The 20,191-nt window shown below is 36.4% G+C and overlaps 1 protein-coding gene across 1 annotated transcript in view; it reads left to right on the forward strand.

Moving 5' to 3' along the window:
• Window positions 1-5,007: 5,007 nt before the first annotated feature.
• The window catches only part of LOC126199194 (lysosomal alpha-mannosidase-like), a 90,511-nt gene continuing 75,327 nt past the window's right edge, over window positions 5,008-20,191 (forward strand). Inside the window, exons 1-4 of the mRNA XM_049935977.1 lie at window positions 5,008-5,148; window positions 10,122-10,224; window positions 10,471-10,552; window positions 14,807-14,992. Coding sequence (XP_049791934.1) covers window positions 5,056-5,148; window positions 10,122-10,224; window positions 10,471-10,552; window positions 14,807-14,992 — 464 coding nt within the window. The 5' untranslated portion in view covers window positions 5,008-5,055. The remainder of the gene's footprint in view (window positions 5,149-10,121; window positions 10,225-10,470; window positions 10,553-14,806; window positions 14,993-20,191) is intronic.

A 20,191-nucleotide genomic window follows, 5' to 3' on the forward strand; every position in this document is an offset into this window, starting at 1 on the left:
GGAGTAAAATAACTGATGATGGTCGAAGTAGAGAGGATATAAAATGTAGACTGGCAATGGCAAGGAAATCGTTTCTGAAGAAGAGAAATTTGTTAACATTGAGTATTGATTTAAGTGTCAGGAAGTCGTTTCTGAAAGTATTTGTATGGTGTGTAGCCATGTATGGAAGTGAAACATGGACGATAACTAGTGTGGACAAGAAGAGAATAGAAGCTTTCGAAATGTGGTGCTACAGAAGAATGCTGAAGATAAGGTGGGTAGATCACGTAACTAATGAGGAGGTATTGAATAGGGTTGGGGAGAAGAGAAGTTTGTGGCACAACTTGACTAGAAGAAGGGATCGGTTGATAGGACATGTTCTGAGGCATCAAGGGATCACCAATTTAGTACCGGAGGGCAGCTTGGAGGGTAAAAATCGTAGAGGGAGACCAAGAGATGAATACACTAAGCAGATTCAGAAGGATGTAGGTTGCAGTAGGTACTGGGAGATGAAGAAGCTTGCACAGGATAGAGTAGCATGGAGAGCTGCATCAAACCAGTCTCAGGACTGAAGACCACAACAACAACAACAATTCATGTAAGTCCCTATCACCAATTTATCCTTTTCTAGACCACCATTATTTATCAGTGATCTCAAAGACTGCAGGAGTAAATAACTGAAAAGCTCTTTCTGGCAGTTGGCAGTTGATGGTGTGAGTGGCAAGAGTGTATCTAGAACCAGAGGTGGGGGTGGGGGCAACTAACATCAGTTTAATGTGGAATGTCTAAATAGTTTTAAGATTTAATGACAAATAGCTATGGCTTACACTTGTTGCTAGTCAATATGCATTACATGTTGTGACTTTTTTTGAAGCAATCATCAACATCAGTTTTCTACTATGTTAACAGGCCTTTTGAATTGCCATTTCTTGCCATCCATTTCTTCCTTCTTAATGTTGCTGTATGTACTGCTGTCCATCACATCAACCAGGGTCTGAAATCACTTCATCTCTCACCTCCTCAACACCACCTCATTTTTAACTATGCTTATTCTTTCCATTCTCTGCCATCTCCACATCACAAAAACCCCCAGCTTTGTTCCATCTATCTTTGTGAATGTCAATATTTCAACACCATACAGGAAGACACACCATACAAAATATATTATTAGTCTTTTACTCAAATCTTTGTCTATTTCATTGCAGAAAATACTTCTTTTGCCACTGCTATTCTGGACATAAATTGTGTGCTACTCTTATAGTCAATATCTGTCCAGCTTCCTTGGTATGTAAAACTGTGAATATGTTCTAATATTTTTCCATTCAACCTTATTTTTACCCTTTTTTCCCTCCTAGTGCCATTACTTTTGTTTTCTTTGTATTGATTTTCATTCCATAAACCTTTCCTTTAGCTTCAATAGTATCCACTACACCCTGTACAGGTAATTCTTTTTCATTTGCTGCAGGAAGAACCATTTTGTCTGCAGACCTCAAACACCAGATTCTTCTTCCTCCAATTTTTATCCCCTTATCACCTAGTGGCCAGTGGTCAATAATATTTTCTAATTACAGATTGAAATTGATAGGACACAGACAACAGCCTTGTTTTGCTCCTTTACCTATTTCTATCCAGCTGGTACTTTCTCTTCTCTCTTTCACTGAAGCTTTTTGATTTAAATACAATGCAATAAGTCATCTGGTTTTTCAGTCCACTCCCTTTTCCCTCAGAACAGTTGCCAGCTCATCCCAGGCCACATTATGAAATGCCTTTCCCATGTCTGTAAGTCATATCTGTAGGTTAATTTGAGGAAGCTGTCATTTACAGCTTGTAACAACACAGGCTATATTCCCTTTACAATATACCTCTCTCCAAAAACTGCAAAAACCTATTCAGTCTCTTGTGCTGTATTCCACCTAAACAAAATTGCTCCTCAGTCAAATTCTCATTTGTTATCTTCTCCAGTCTTTTATTTATGATTCTTAACATAAATTTGGTCATATGTGAAAAGAGGCTAATTGTCCTACAGCTCTGAAGTATTATGTCTGTCTGTTTCAGGGCAGGTGGGATAAGAGTTCAGTTTGTAAAGGTTTTTGCCAGAGATGGCAGAGGGGTGAGGACAACTGCCCTCCTGTGATCCTCATTGAAAATGTCCTTGGTGAGTGGTGGAACAGCAATTAGAATCACATGCTGCTCTGTATCCAAGATATTGATGACCCTGGAGATTGTTGGTCCCTAAGTAGAAGCTCTTAGGTGACGTATGACTAGTGGCTAGTGAATCACAGTTGCTTAAGTTGCAGTCCTTGAGTAGAGTCCAGAGAGAGTGTGGATAAAGAAGTCAGCCCACATGTGGCATCTGGTTATGGTGTGGATGAGGAAATATTATGCAATGTTTAGAGGCTGACAAATGTATTGGCAAACTTACAGAAATGATTGGCGTGTCTGTATGTTCTGATGGAATTGAAGACTGTCAGTGTAACCCTGTCTGTGGTGTTGATTCTGGTGTCTATCTTGGATGATCCTGGTTTTTTTCCCCCATCAGGTTTGGAGTTGACATATGCTGATGGGTATTTAGAAATATTGTTAGGTGATGGAATTGTGGTGGGAGAAATGGAATCTTTTTTTGTGGTACCAAAACCCAACCATATGCCGTAAAGCCATTGATTTTTTTGTGATATATTATTTATTTCCTAATACTCATGAAGGATCCTTGCAATTTAACACTTGACTTCACTACTTGTTTGTACCTTTTGCATTATTTTTGTTGATAGTGCAGTAATGCTTAATGTGAAAGAAAAGAGCTAGAATTTTAAGTCCTATCAGTATCATTGTCAATACACATAATTTACAACAGTGCACAAAATATCCTTTTTGTACAGCTCAGCATTTGTGACGACAGACATTAAACTTCATTCAAAATAACTATGAAATAAACTACTGACCCACAGTGAGACATGCAAGTACATGTACCCTGTTCCAGCTGGGCCTGATACAGCCATAGATGCTCTGGGAGATTTTTTCTTTGGACACAGTCAGCAATAACAGAGTTCAAGAGGTTCCAGTGGATGCTTTCTACATTGGTTGACAAACAGAGCATGACCCAGCACTTTGGATGTTATGTGTGTTCATACATTTTGTTAGCTAGCTTCAGAGCAGCAGGTGGCTGATACACTTACCAGATAGTATTTCTAAACACAACTTTGTCTCCTAGTACATACAGGTATCACATGAATCAAACAATGGAAAATCCAGGAAGGAATGTAACAATACCAGAGAAGGAAAGTCGCTACTCACCATATAGCGGAGATGCTGAGTCGTGATAGGCACAACAAAAAGATTCACACGATTAAAGCTTTTGGCCCTTAAGGCCTTTATCAGCAGTAGATGACACACACACACACACACACACACACACACACACACACTCATGTAAACGCAACTTGCACACACATCTGCAGTCTCAGAGAGCTGAAACCACAGTGCGAACAGCAGCACCAGAGCATGATGGGAGTGGCGACTGGGTGGGGGTAAGGAGGAGGCTGGGGCAGGGAGGGGGAGGGATAGTATGGTGGGAGTGGCGGACAGTGTCCTCCCCCTCCCCACCCTAATATAACAAGGTTTTTATACAAAAAAATATAACTGGATTAGAATTATCACAGCAATAGCAAGACAGTAGATAAATGCAATAAGAGAACAGCTAGTGAGAATTCACATATAATTGAAAGTTATTAGATTAACATCATTCATCAATGCAAAATGAGACTATGAGTCAAGCAAATACACTTTCCATACCAAACAAACTAGAAAAGTATAAATGCAGCTATTAACCAGATGGGATGATACATTAAGGATATTGCAAATGTTAAATAAGATCGCATCTTTGGAAAAAAAAAAGCAATTACATCAGAATCCTCAACTGACAGGTGATTCTGATATGACTACAGCATACATAAACAAAGGATAACACTAGGTGCTTCTCCATTAGCCACACTTAATAATACTTCTGTTCTAAGTGCTATTAGCAAGACATTTCTCAATTTAAATACAAAGAATATTGCAGCATTGTAGCATCAGACTGACATATTATAGCGCTTAAGAAAATGGGTAGGACACAACTACTTCCAAGCAAATATGTGCAGTGTATCTGTAACATTTATAGCGTAGTGCTCTTAGGCTATTAAATGTGGAGTTATGTTATAAAGAAGAACTCCATGTGGCTAAAGAGATGGCTTTGGGTAACCAAACTGCAAATAGCTCCAAATTCATTATTGAATTGGATGTTATTAGCAACAATCGTGTTGTGATAAAAATGATAATGACATACACTTTGAGCTGTAATGAAGAAAGTTCTATAAATGGTAACCTTCCATGCTGATTATTTGTTTCTTAATAGATACTTCCTACAACAGATTGATGTTAAAATCATAAGTTTGATGTATATTTTTGATTTTAATATTCCAGTTTCATGTATTATTATGTAACATAAACCTGATGTCAACAATAACTCCAACATTATGTGTTCAAAAAATTTCATTTATATAAAGCATTGGTTTCATAAAAGGTGAAATTTCCATGGCCAATTATTAAAAGGTGTCTGAGAACATGAACTGAAAATGAAACTAACGAGTATCAGTTACCATGTTAATTAAAACATTTAAAACACCTTCATTACTGCATGAATATAGTCTTCTACTCCAGAATTTCAGAAATGAAACATTCTCCTTTAGTTATTGACACAACTTAAACGGAGAAAAATACCATCTTTTCCATGGTATAAATTTAATTAAAATTAGGTATATGTTGTAAGATGAAATGGTCACGTAATTGTGGAATATTGAAATAGAAGTGTGCTGTATGGGCATGTTTTTCTGATTCTTATGGAAAGTACAAAACACGGTGTCAGATAAAAGTTACATGAAGTGCCAATGATAAGATAATCCTAATGGGTCATTTGATGTTTGAGTTCAAGTGCTAAGTTTGTGGTGATAAGCTTCCAGTATAAGTATATCAAACTTTTCAAAATGATTTCATTGGAAAAAGACCAGCTGTTGAGCAATCATCAGTGTAAATTTTATAAACATGTATTTAATATTAATATTATTAGTATTACCATTTTTCACAACATCTCTTCCTGTCAAAAATGCCAAAGAAGAGTCTACATGTGGTTACAGTGTAAGCAAGATATTCATTTATAATCTAGCTGTAGCAATATGTAGAGGTAGAAATTGTGAATACTTGGCGATTTGCAAGTTGTACTTTTACAGCGTACATTACAACATAGCGTATATTAAACATCAGTTTCCTAATGATGTTGATCTTCTTAGACTATAAATAAAATAAATCTTGATATTGCCCCAGATTCTTTCTTTTTGGTGCATTTAACAGCACTTGTATTGTGCTCCCATGCAGTAAAAATAGCGCAAAAGAACTTGGTAGAAGCAACTTTTTACTGTACCAAATTGTTCTTCAAGCTCTGATCAAGGTTTCTGCACAAGGCAGATCTCAATCAGTATAGTAGCTTATTTATAGTGCTCTTATAAATAATTGTGAGTCATGTTTCCCACTTGTTATGGTTACTAGTTTCATGATGAAGGTATGTGTAACAAATCATTGGGATCTGAGAGTCAGTTCAGTTTGGTATTCTGTTTAGAACCTAGATGTGTTTTTGTTGTTAACTTCAATGTTCACTGCTGTTTCACAGAATCACTGGCAACAATAGCTTATACATTCATCTGTACAACAATACAACATTTAAAAGATGGCAATGCTCCATATGTTTCTTTTCCAAATGTTTTTCTAAATTGAAGTTTTGGTATTCATTTGTGCTGAATTAAGTTTCAGTCTCAGAATTACCAAACTTTGTCTGTACTCCAGTCATTATGCTTATAGCAGTGTTAACATTTAATCATATCTTCTTAGATATCCATGGGAAAGTTTGTTACAGAAAACACATTAATTCATTCATTCATAGATAGTTGGGCACACTACCTTATTGACATCCTTCACTCACATGTTGCATGCTGTTTATCCTCCCACAACATATGAGAATATTAACGGTTGTGGAATAAGTTAGCAAATATAACACAATAGAAAATGACTTTAGTCCCAGGAAACATCATGGGTTCCGAAAGATAACTATCCTGCAAGTGCAACTCACACTCTTTACATAATATTCTAAAAGTCACGGGAGGAAGCAATACAGTGGATTTAGTATTTCTTGACTTTCAAAGAAGCATTTTTCATATTACTAAACTGATGCATACTCAAGAAAATATGTCTATATGAGGTATCTAACCAGACTGTGACTGAGCTCAGGAATTCTTGGCAGATGGTATGCAGAATGTTATCCTGAACAGAGAACTGTTCACAGTCCCAGAAGTAACTGCAGTTGTCACCCATAAGACTGTGGTACAACCAATACTAATCATGTTATATATTAATGAAATACTTATAATTTCAGCTGCAATAGCAGACTGCTGATGTGTTTACATACAAGGAAATGTTACAACATTTTCTACAAATATGCTGAATCAGATCTTGACAAGATATCAGTTTTCTGTAAAGATTGGTAATGAAGTCTATGTGAAGAGCACTATAAAGTTATGTTCTCACCAGATATGAAAGAGGAACAAATTATGATTACACAAAGAGTTTCACTGAGTTATTCAAATTGTACAGATTGCAACACTGTAATTATCTGCAATGTACTGATCAGTTAGTCCTATTCAAGGGAACTAAACTAAATGACAAGCTTCAGTATTAAGATACTAGGAAACTTCAGGCTATCTGAAGAAAAATTACTTCTAAATTGCCAATATGACCCATTCTGGATGTTGCCCAGATGTATGGGATCTATATCTGATTGATGTAACAGGAGACATCAAATGTTTGTACAGGACTGCTTTGCTCCTATAGTCTACATGAAAATAAAATTTGACTAGGAACAGCTCACACTAAGACAAATATGCAGTCATTTCTTCCATGCCCTGTCCCTGAAGTGAATGGCACAAACATTGAACAGTACAATAAACAGTATAATTTGCCATATTCTTTATAAGGATTTGCAGATAACTGATGTAGATACAAATTAACTAGAGATAATTACTTATATACAGTACCGGAAGGTTGCACTGCCATAACTAATAGCCTGTTATGCTTATTTTATTTCTAAAAAACACACCTTATTAGTTTAAAATTACTGTAAATAAGTACAATAACTAATAGAAAAGTGGCCACCAGCATGCAAAACATTGTTTTTTTTGGTTACATTATTCAGTCACAGAAAAGACTGATAACCACACACTAAGAATATCTATCACAGCCATGATGGACTTCTGAACAATGCTCATGGCATTAATTCAATGTTGGAGTACAGCCACAAGTAATGAAATCTATGTAAGTAATGTATGACAGTGACCTTTGCAAAAGATTTCTCATACAATGACCAGCCAAAACATTATGACCACATACATAATAGCTGGTTGCAATGCATCATGGCATGGTAGGCCTTGATAGGTTGTTGGAGGGAATTGGTACTACATTTTCACACACAAGTCACCTTATTCCTGTAAATTCCATGTATGATCACATCCCTGATGAGTTTGATCAGGTCAGATCTTGCAAGTTGCGAGGGGGGGGAGGGGGGGAGGGGGGGGGGGAGGGGGGGGGGGGTCAGCACATCAACTTCAACTTGCCACTGTTTTCCTGGAACCACTCCATCTGTCTCTCCTGGTCTTGTGACATGGTGCATCATCTTGCTGAAAAATGCCACTGCAATTGGGATTAATCAGACCATGCAATGCTCTGCCACTGCACCCACATCCAGTGCCAATGATCACAAGCCCATTTCAGTCATAACTGCCAATGTCATGGTGTTAACATTGACACATTCATGGGTCATCAGCTGTGGAGGCCCATCAGTAGGAATGTTTGGTGCACTGTATGTTCAGACACATTGTAGTCTGTCCAGCACTGAAGTCTGATGTTAGTTCCATCAAAGTTTGCCACCTGTCCTGTTTAATCAGCCTGCTCAGCCTCCAAAGTCCAACATTTGTAATGATGGGTGGCTGCTCAACCCCAAGACATATGGGCTTGGTTTCATCTTGGTTTCATCATGTGTTGAAGATGCCCATCACAGCACTTTTTGAACAGCTCTGGGCCATCACTATATGCCCTCTGTCAAATTGTGCACCTTCCCCATTCTACACATGATCAGTATACTCACTGATACTACATGCACCATGAGTGTGTCTGACTAGTAGTCATTACTTGCCAGGTAATGCTGCTATCACCTGGACAGTTTTGTATCGAAAATAGGTCTGTGGTCATAATCTTCTGGCTGATCAGTGTATACTGTTATGACAGCCACACACTTATGACTTAGGACAATTTAGATTGAAATGTGACTGGAAACAGTATGTGCCATAAGGATTTCTTTTTCAGTGTATAAGTGCTGCAACTTGAGCACCTATGATGACTGCAGTGCCTAATGTCATGGATTGAGGTGGCAGAATGTGCGCTTAGGCTCTCACTTTATATATCTTTATTGACCTCTTCCTATTTATCAATATACTGAGCAAGGACAACCTACAATAGTTTTTAGGGGTGGGGAGAAACCTGGGGGTATGGAGTATTTGTAATAATTTGGAAGATAAATGGCTCCAGTTTTGACTCTGTGAAATACCAATATAATACCAACTTTTGAATCATTTTCTTGAAAAATATACACCTAACTGCACTATATTTTTTCCTTTCCCTGAGAGGAAAAGGTGGGGCTGGGGAGGTGAGGGGAGGGGAAGGCTTGTCTTTTTACATCATCACATTGCAATATTTTCATACATTAAATACATTAATGCCTCACGAAAAACTGTAACTAACAATAGGCCTTTTACAAAAGCCACTATTATTCCTGCCTTTATTATCAATTTTCACCTAATATGCTGCTGTTGGAACACATACAGAACTACCTGTCCATACATAAATCACTCCATCGGATGAGGTAACTATTTACTGGAGGATGTTTGCATGCCCTGGAAGTCCTTCAGCTTAAATGTCTCAGTGCACACTACATGCATGATCCTTAATTGTCTTTGTTGCCAATAATAAAAATCAGGTTCAGTTGATGACTGCACAATCACAGGACAAGGCCCAAAAACAACTTTCATATACTCTTTGTCCCTGTGTGCAGTATTCAGAGTGGAATTATGTAGTTCCAAAGGTATTCAGCAAACTATCATCTAACACAAAAAAAGAATTTTGAAATCCCTACCAATTAAAAAAGATTAAAAACATACATCTTTAGCCACTCCTACACATTATGTAGCTTAGTTTCAAAGACTGAAGAGTTCAGTTTGCTACATGGCAAGTAGCAATGTTCAGTATAAAGCTGCATTACAAATAGTAATCTACTGTACACGCACTTCTATATTGACAGATTTAGGGAAGTATCTCTTTGAAAAATAACAATATAATCAAGTCTATATTAAACTACCAATAGAAGATAAATATCAAGTAATAAATCTAAATAGCGCACAGCAACCTTTTTTTTAAATACTGGATTTTTTCCCTTAAATTAACAGGTTAAATTTAGCTGGTGTAAGTGCAAATAGTAATAAGCAGTAAACTGACATGTTATTGTTAAAACATTGCACATATGCTAAGTTGCTGTGCATCATTTATCTTAATGGTTAATGAATACCTTGCAATGTTCCATATCACTGAACGTTCCCCTTCATTATGACACCTACTCATGACTGAACGAAAAACTGAATGAATAAACTGTAATTACTGCATAAGAGAGCTTCAAACCTTACCAATTTCTCCAGTGTATCATTCATCTTAATGGTTGGTGAATACCTTACAATGTCCCATATCACTGAAGGTTCCCCTTTTGATGACATCTATTGAACATGATGATTGAATGAGCAACTGAATGAATAAACTGTAATTGCTGCATACAAGAGCTTCAAACCTTACCAATTTCTCCATGACAAAGTCCTTTTCTAGTCTTCAGAATAAAACAAAATGACCTTCTTTAATAAGTAATGTGTTTGACAAGCTTTATCCATTTGACTAGCAATTTTCACACACAGCAATATGTTTGGAAATTATTTATTTTGTTATGTTCTGAACATTTCTTGTTTCAGGCATGCCATGCAACTAAACCAGGCTACATTAACGTTCATATCATACCTCATTCTCATGATGATGTGGGATGGCTAAAGACAGTTGATCAATACTACTATGGAAGTAAGTTTTTTGTTATGCATCAGAAAAGATTTTCTGGTGGATGAATACTCACAAACAATACTTGATAACAGCCTTCACATAATAACACTGCAAAAAGAAAATTACATGTCTATCATTGTATCTTGGTCTTTGCAGTATAGATGACATCATTAACTCAGATACTTCTTTCTCCATAGTGACTTTAAAAGAATATGTTTTTAAAAATGTGATACTTCCTGGATAAATAAACCTTTTTCAATTTTGCAGGCAAACAGGCAACACAAAGAGCAGGAGTACAGTACATAATAGATACTATGTTGAATGAACTTAGAAATGATCCTGACAGAAGGTAATGTAGAAACACAGTAACAGGAAAAATAACTTTAAAAATAAGTGTAATACAGAGAGTTGACATGAAATGTTTCAATAAATTTACCACACCTAGCTAAATTTTGAGTATTAGAGTCATTTTTACTTAGATAAATTACAAAAGAATAAGAAAGTTCATCATGTGTAACTGAGTTTTGCAGAACACTGTTTTTTTTTTAATTTTTTATTTTTTTATTTTATTTTTTTTAAATTTTATTTTTAATAAGGCCTGCATGTCTTTTGTTATACTTTACTACATATTCCATTGTTATATTTTATTAATTTATTCATTCATCTAGACAGCATCTTCACCAAAACATAATGGCAACCAAAATTTAATATTGATGAAATTTAAAAATTTAAAATGCTGTCATAATTAACTCACTAATATGTACAATCTTATGTTAATGGTTCAGCACACTAAGTCAAGTTTCTCAAAATGGAGCACATACTATCCAGACCATACTCATCCAGTGTGTGAACTGCAGAGCACGTAGTGACTTCTAACACTTCAAGCATTTTTGGTTTTGGCTTTGACTTTTTCGTTATTGGAGAATAATTCAGGCTGATAAAATCAGCATAATTAGGTTTGTGTGTCTTCAACCATAAAGGTTTCACATGTTTCTATCAAATGTTTAACACATTAACTCTTTTGTAAAGTAATCACATGTCTAAAGCTTTTCTATATATGGTAGTTTGATTCTTAAATAAACAAATAAAATGGTTTATTTGTCCATAATAACTTAACAGTCTTGGACATAGTCTGTTTACAAACACAAGAACATTTTAAAAAAGTTTAGAAGTATAGATAAATTATACACAATAATATTAAAAATATTTGATGGAGGACAAACATTTATCAATCAAAAGTTGCTTTAGTTTTGTCTTAAAATGTTTCCTTTTAACAATTTTACATTATTTGGCAATCTGTTATAAAAATGTCTCCCAGCAGAAGATGGGCTATGATCTGTAGCTCTTTTATTACTAAATTTTGTGTGGTAATCCTCTCTTTTCTTGTATTATAATTATGGATTTCACTATAGAGTACACTATGCTCCATATTTTGTTTTACAAAAAAGTAATGGCGTGCAACAAAAAAGATCAAGTGAAAGTCCAAGTTCATGTAGGCAATGAACTGCTTCAACAAGTTGATAAATTTACTTATCTGGGCAGTAATATTACCAGGGATGGTAGGAGCAAGGCAGAAGTGAGAAGTAGAACTGCTCAAGCAAAGGCTGCTTTTAACAAGAAGAAAAACATCTTAACATCTAAGAGCATCAGCCTTTAAATCAGGAAAAGATTTTTGAAATCATATGTGTGGAGTGTGGCATGCTATGGGTGTGAAACATGGACTCCTTGGACAGCGGAAGACCAGAAGCTAAATTCTTTTGAAATGTGGTGCTATAGATGCATGCTCAAAATAAAATGTATCAACAAGGTCACAAACAAAGTGGTTCTGGAAAGAGCAAGTGAGAAGAGAAGCTTCTGGAATTTCATTGTTAAAAGAAGAGTGCAATTTACAGGCCATCTATTAAGACATAAAGGACTCCTGAACACAATCATAGAGGGATATGTCGAGGGAAAAAGACCAAGAGGAAGACCACGACTGAGGTACATGGATCAAATCATGAAAGATGTGGGATGTAACACCTATAAAGAAATGAAGAGAAAAGCTGAAAGACACACAGAATGGAGACAAGCTGCCATTGTAGCTGTTGCAAACCAATCCTTGGATTGACCACTACAGAAGAATAGTTCTGAGAACAACCAATGAATGCACTGTTACTATGTTATACTTAATGAAAAACTCTCTACAGAACTAATGCCTACTAATATTAGCTGTTATCCTAATTTCTCTTTTCTGGACTCTCAAAGCCCAACCCACATCTCTATGCCATACTGCATGTGGGAGTGTATAATTCCAAAATAGATTTGTCTTAAAACAGGTTGTGCTATTATGCTAAAAAGGCGTTTTAGTAGGTAGGTGTTACAGGAGACTTTTTTACATGTAGCTGATGTGCTCCTTCCATGTAAGATGTTCATCTACTATAATGCCACGGAATTTATGTTTATCAGTTGTTTCAACTGATAGCTCTGGTTCTGTTTCCACTTGTCTTGATTTATAATTTAGCAGGAACTCCATCAAAATTATCTTGTCCTTATTTAGTGCCAAGTTATTTTTGGTGAGATATTCTGTGATGAAGGTAACATTCTCTGCATTATTTTGCACTGCTAGCTGTTTTGTAGAGCCCCAACTTATGAAGGAGGTATCATTGGCATAATTTACTAGGTTTGAATTTTGAGGAATTTTTATATCATTGATGTATACAATAAACAAAAAAGGCCCAATAATGCTTCCCTGAGGGACTCCACAATCAAGAATTTTATAAGATGATTTTACTGTTTATGTATGTCTCCCAGTTGTATGCTACAGCTTTACACATTGTCTCCAGTCAGCAAGGTAGGATCTTAACAAATCTAATGCTACTCCTCTGACCCCATAAGTTTCTAATTTATGTAGAAGAACAGAATGATTTACAGAGTCAAAAGCCTTGGATAGGTCTAAAAAGGTGTCAATAGTTTTGTTTCCATCGTCAAGTTTATTCAGTATCACTAACAAAAATGTAGCTACAGCTGCTATTATAGACCAGCCCTTCCTAAAACCATGCTGGCAGTTTCCTAATCAATTGTACTTATAGAAAAATGATTCAAGTTGATCAAGAAGTAGCCTTTCCAATGGCTTACTAAGTACTGATGTCAATGAAATAGGCCTATAATTTTGTATTTCTATAGTTATTCCCTTTTTATGCACCGGTCTTATTTCAGTGACTTTTAACAGGTCAGAAGATGACCCCTGACTCAAAGAGCTGTTTATTAAATGTTGTAGTGGCTTTAGTACTTCATTACTGCAATTTTTCAGAAATTTTGCTGAGATGTCATCCCAGCCACTGGATATATTTGCTTTTAAGTTGGAAATGGTTTTCAGGATTTCCAATTCTGTAGCACACCTGAGGAAGAATGAATTACTTATATTACTGGAATTTAGCACCTGTGGTGGGTCGATCACATCCTCCCTACTCATCTTACTAAACTGGTCTACGAATCTCTCACATACTTCCTTTGGGTCACTCAGCAATTTTTAATTTTCACTTACTATTATGTTATTGCACACTGCATTATTGCTCCCTCCTCTTTCCTTATTTACTATACTCCACACTGTTTTGGTAACATTATTAGATTGCCTCATCTGTTCAGCATACATCTGTGCTTTCAATGTCTTATGTGCTTCCCTTTAGGTTTTCCTACAGGCTTTGTATTTAAATTGGAAGTACTGCAGTTTGGTGTCTCTAAAAAGAACATATAAATCCTTCATATCATCCATTAATTTTATCACGTTAGGGGGAAATTTAAGATTCCTGGAACTGTCAGTTTTCTTTAGTATTTTAACCACTGGGCACACTTGATTAAGACAATGGGTTAATGTTGTATAAAATTTGTCCCACTTTTCATTAATATCTCCTATTTCATATAGGCCTACCTGATGCCAATTTATGTGTGTCAGGGTTTTCTTTAATGTATGATAGTCAAGCTTTCTTTTATAGGTAAATAGGTCCCCATCAGATACTATTTCTTTGTGTGTATGAAGCTCTATGAATAAAGCACTATTATCTGAAATGTGATTCTTGACAGTTCTAACTACAAGGTCTTCCTTACTTAAGTTTGTAATAACATTGTCAATACATGTCTGAGAGTCTCATGTATTTCTTGTTGGTGCTGAATTCACATGTTTTCAATTACAGGACTGTAAAATATCAATGTATCTAAGATAATTTATACTATTCATTAAGGATAGAATTGGAAGGAAAATCAGCATTGGCAGTATTGTTGTTTTATTGTCGGCAAAATCAATTTTCAGTCACTTAGCGACCATCCTCAGTGCTGTGATATACAATTGAAATTGGTAGACACTGGTATCAAGCTATAACCACAAGCTGTGATAATGATTCCAAAAGTTTACACTTACAGAAATTATGAGTTCTTAGTGATTCTTAAAAAACCACTTTATAGAGGTGTCTAGCATGATGTTATTGATTGCTTAAGTTAAATAATGCTAGTGCTATAAAAACTGCACAGTCATAATTTCAATAACTTTGTTTGCAGTTATTTGTATATTTATAATATAAAAAATTACAACTGCACTGCTTCTAAATGAAAACTTAACTTCACATTCTAGGTTCATTTATGTTGAAACAGCTTTCCTGTGGAAATGGTGGTTAGATCATAATGAAGCTAAGCGACAGTTAATGATAGACTTCATTAACTCAGGACAGCTGGAAATTATTGGCGGTGCCTGGAGTATGAATGATGAGGCAGCTACACATTATCAGTCAACCATTGATCAATTTACATGGGGTCTCAGGTATTATAAATAGACTACTACTTATTTTTAACATTATTTTTTTATTTACATTTGTTTTGGTACTGCGTACAGCTGTTGTCTGTTATACTGTGAATTCTTTGAATTACATGACATAACCTCCACTACTCAAACATGTTTAAAGCAAAATTATTTCCATTCAATAGCCTTTGTGAAAGTATTTGATCACATAAGCAGAAATAAACTTTGGACAGTGAAGGAAAATAATGGCTACCTCATATAGTTAACAAACTCCATGTAACACACAAATAAAAATTTGAAAAAAAGCAGATGCTGGTAAAACAAAGCCTGATAAAATTTTAAACAATAAAAGGCTGTGGTAAAGGTGTCCAATGGCACTTACATTCTTTGTTAAATATCTATATGACTAAAATTATCCACAATTGGATCCAATGTATACATGAATGTATGAAAAAAATCAAAGGCCAGTATTTTAAATATTATGTCTCCATGATTGTTGTCAAATAGGTCGTGCCTAAGAAACCTGCATGCTTGGTTTGCTAGACAAACACTCGAACAAATCTTATTAATAAGTTGTATTACAAAATGAAAAGATACAATACTTAACTTTCCAATTAGACACATGTCACAAGCAAAAGGCGACATACAAAATAATCAGGTGTCTTCAGTATAAACAGTTCCAAGTCTGTTCTACATAGAGTGTGCAAGTGAGGTGAATAGAGTTGATGTTGCTATACAAATCACTAGTCTTGAAGCTGCTACTGAACTGGGGCATCTCCAGTTGATGTCCTCTTCACAAAGGGGCACTGCTGTTGCATTGCCATTCTCGAGAGGGTTGGTCAGCATGTGATTCGCTGACGCCCTTTCACAGCCATCTCTTCTCTATCATTCCTGACTGGCATACCGGTGCTTGGCTTTATGCCATAACCTTAAATACTTTACTGTATTCACAAAATGTCTTAATACAGCAACATAAAGAAAGTTACTTATGCATGCAAATTACTGTTTGACACATATATGTAAGCAACATGATGCTGAATACTTTAAAACTAAGGCTGGGGTAAAGATCCAGTTTGTACAAGACTGATTGTGGACAATATGATTAGGAAAGTGATCATTCTTTAACTATTTGCACTGTCAAAGTGGCGCAAAATATAATAAAGATAAATATGTACAATTATTTTACTTATCAGTTCATGTGGCACAATAGAAAACACATTAAAAAATAAAACTGAAGAAGAAACAAGACTAAATTTTTATATAACTGTTGCTCCTCCAGAACTATTTATTGGAAGTGAATGCTGGGTACCTAAAAAAAGAAAAATTAGAAAACAATTCCTGAGAAGAACGAGAGATTACTTATGACAAGCCCACGTAGTAAATCAAGCAGTTGAGTGTCAACTAGAAGTAGAATAAAATAAATGTAGAATGATTAAGTACTGAAACACATGATACAGACACATGCAGAAGATGAATAACATTTAACTCTTCAAATTTATAACAATTATTGTGTACATAAAAAGCTTCTCAAATAAAAAAACTTAATATTGGATTACAAATGTCTATGATGTGCTGTGTTTGTGGAGGGGTACAACTTCAACATTGTTTTGTTCACCAAAGGTGGCATAAAGGTAGCAGGAACTGAACTCACTGCTACAGCATTCTGTGGCTATAGCACATTGCCTGACTAGTATGATGATATAAGTGTATCACTAAGCAATTGATCTGAAACAGAACAACTGTGGCGACACATGAGTAACAAGATCAATCATTAAAATTATGTACATCAGTTTTTGCTTGCAGAAATGCATGGCACTGTTGTAAAATTATGAACCTAATCTAACCTAACACAGCAGATGATTGCCAACTAATCTTACTGAGGTTCAGTATGAGCAACAGTTTACAGAACTGAAATTCAATGTTGCAATAGATAAACATTTTGATTATCCCTTTGACTTATGTACAAACTGTCTAACAGCTGGAACTGTTCGCCACTGTAGGCATCTGTAGAACTGTTGAACTGAAGCTGCAGGAGCTGATGAGAATTGGCAGAGTGTAAGCATGTGGTCAGTTAAATCATGTGCTTGATGTATGAATGTGACCCTGTGAACTACTAGTGGATGCATCAGATAGTTCTAAGTTTCAGTGCTCTTGTGGTAGTAGACATAACTATTGGCACATGGATAGTATATTCGAGTGTCTTGTATGGAAGCACAAAGTAATTCCTGGTATCAGAGTCACCAAGGAAGCAATTGACCATACTATATATTATATGTGAGATGCCGTGCTGTTACTGCCTGTTGTGAGGTACTCTCTGAGGATAATGCTGTATACCACAGGTGGTGGGGACACAACAGATGTTAAATACATACTTAAACTTTGAACACAACATCTTATGCAAATTTCTTGGAAATTAATATAGACACTAGGAAACACAAAAAGTGAGACTTCCTGTCAGATTAAAACTGTGTACTAATCCAGTACTTGAACCCAGAACCATATTTTTCACAAGCCATGCTCTTATTGACTGAATTATCAAGGCAAAGCTTATTCCTGAGGCCATGCTTAAGGAATTTCTCTGCAACATCATTTTTCCCAGGAGTGAGAGTCCAGCAAGGTATGCAGGCAGGTGAGTGCCTGTAAAATCAGGTGCCGGTAGAATTGAAGCTGTCAGTGTGGATAATTAGTCATGCCTACATAGATCAGTCCCCAAGAAACTGCCTGTGAAATGTTAAGTTCCAAGTGTGAGTCCCAGTATGGTGCACAGTTTTAATGTACCAGGAAACGTCAAAAGATCAGAGTGAAAGATTAATTCTGGGAATGCAAACAGTGATTTGTCATTTACAAAAAATATAAAGATTGTAATCCATGCAACCTCCCAAGACATACTGAGAAACATACGTATAGTTTTCTTTTCAGTATATATTCCATTATTTGAGTCAACCTATTAACCACAATATGGATGATAAGGCATAACACTTTCAGGATTAGTTACAACTCTGAGCTGATTGATAATGTCCTAGACAAAAGATAAGGCATGGAATAATACATTCTCAATATTCTTGCAAATTAATAAGTTGTGAGGAACAATGGAGCACAATCCCATATGTTACCAAAAATGAGAGGCTTGAAAGGAATTGAAAGACCTCAGATACAGACCTCCATTTTATAACAGTGATAAGGATAGGATATAATTTAGTCAAAAAGACACAGTTAGACATTATCACAATGTGGTGTTTATAGCATAACTTAAAAGTAGCATGGAACATTATATGTACGTCAGTTAAGCTGCATTGTGGTGGACAAATTTGGTTCACACTGGGCCAATTTCTTAGTCCAGAATTTAAAGATGTAGTAACCAAATATGTTTGGACAAAATTATGTAGTTGAGTAGCTTAGTAAAATGGTTTAGTGAAGATGATACAGTAAAGTGAGTGGTAAAAAACTGTCCAGATACACCCAACCCTGTTCACTTACTAAGTAGTGTACCATTGGACAGATCCAAATACATGTTTAACAGAGTTCATCAGTGGCTCTTTTTTAATCTGCTCTCTTGTCAGTCATACATAATTCCTGTCAATTAACAACATGTGCTGTGAAGATGATATAACGATGCATGATATTAGTATTTGTGTATGACAGCAGTGCTTGCGGAATGTTAAATGTCACCAGTGCTTTTAACTTTTTCAGTTAAATCATATTTGTCAGAGTACTTAAATTTTATTCAGTGTCAAGGATACACAACACTGTCTCCAGTTCTGTTTTCAGCTATTATTTCTATAACATTAGTATCAAAATTCTTAATTCTAACCCATATTTTTTTTCAAATGCAGAACTTAAAATGACTCTTCATGTCTCTATTTGTAATTATAGTGCATGTTTATCACCTTTTATTATTGATGTGCCCTGATTGGTAGTATGCACATAACAAATGATGAGGTCTCAAGTAGTAAAAATGGCACTTTATTAATGCAGCATATAAGAACAAGATTCAACATAATGCAGATTCTGATTGATACAAGTACAAATTTACAGGCTCTTCCTGATATAGGCTGTATATGGTGAAGACAAGAGCCTGTTGTGACCTGTGTCATGACAATGTTGTGACATAGATTGTGATGGCAGTCTGTTGTGATGTGAGTCATGATGGTAACTGCTAGGATGGGTCCACATAGAAGAACACCATTTCCAGGGCCACTACAGTTTGGAAAGGTCAGCATCAGAGGGACAAAGCCTATGAGGGAGATGGCTGGCAGATCAGTGTGGATCCTGTTGTATATCTTCCATTAATGGCCGCTGAAATGGTGACTCCAGGGAAGGCCAGTGTTAGACATGTGAAGACTCCAAAAGTGATAGCTGCCAGATTGGCTGACATGAGCTCCGATTAATAGGCCACCAGGCACAGGTGGTGTAAGCATGAGCAGAAGCATGAGTTTGTGTGCTGCCTCCTTGTGGTTGAGCAGCAAACAAAAGAGTATCCACATTGTGTCTGGTGCACAAGTGATGCACGGATGTAGCTAGTGCCACAACTGCAGCACTCATGTCACCAGTGTATGAGCTGCTTGTGGCAAGGTTGGCAGCTCTGCTCATGACAGCTGGAGACTGGCTTGCCAACAGATATGCTTGTATCTGTTGTCTATAGTGTTAACAAACCTGTGGCACGCTCACATTTTCAGCATGTACTGTCTCTGGTGGAGGAGTGCCTGGAGCAAGACTACCCACTGGTTGCAGGTGTTGTGCCAGAGTCAGAATTGTACAAGGCCAGGTACATAGCATCCATTCCCACTTAAAAGAAAGATGGCAAAATCATCTTGGGACTGGCCACAGATCCCACATCCCTTCCCTCATGGAGGGAGATGGTGGTGCCGACGATGTTGGGCAGTGCCAAAAAGCATCCACAGGGAAGCAGCACCTCTCCCTGGACAACGTAAGATATCCAAGGGTATGGAGAGCTCATAACGGCTACGATCTTGTCCATGGAATTCAGGACCCCAAGTTACAAAGCAGGTTACTGCAGAGTGTGAACAATCTGGATGTGACTGGAAAAGAAACTAGAGAGAAGACAGAAATAAGAATAGTAATGTAGGATTGTGGTGGCATTGAAAAGGGCACAAAGTATTGCATTGCCTCATCAGGGAGGCAGGTCACAATGGCATCTTCATGGCAAAGGCATCAAGTGGCAGAGCCAGTGTCAGGCTCAGGTGGTGGAAGGTGGTGTCT

Source organism: Schistocerca nitens, chromosome 1 (genome assembly GCF_023898315.1).
Source record: "Schistocerca nitens isolate TAMUIC-IGC-003100 chromosome 1, iqSchNite1.1, whole genome shotgun sequence".
NCBI classification, from domain to species: domain Eukaryota; kingdom Metazoa; phylum Arthropoda; class Insecta; order Orthoptera; family Acrididae; genus Schistocerca; species Schistocerca nitens.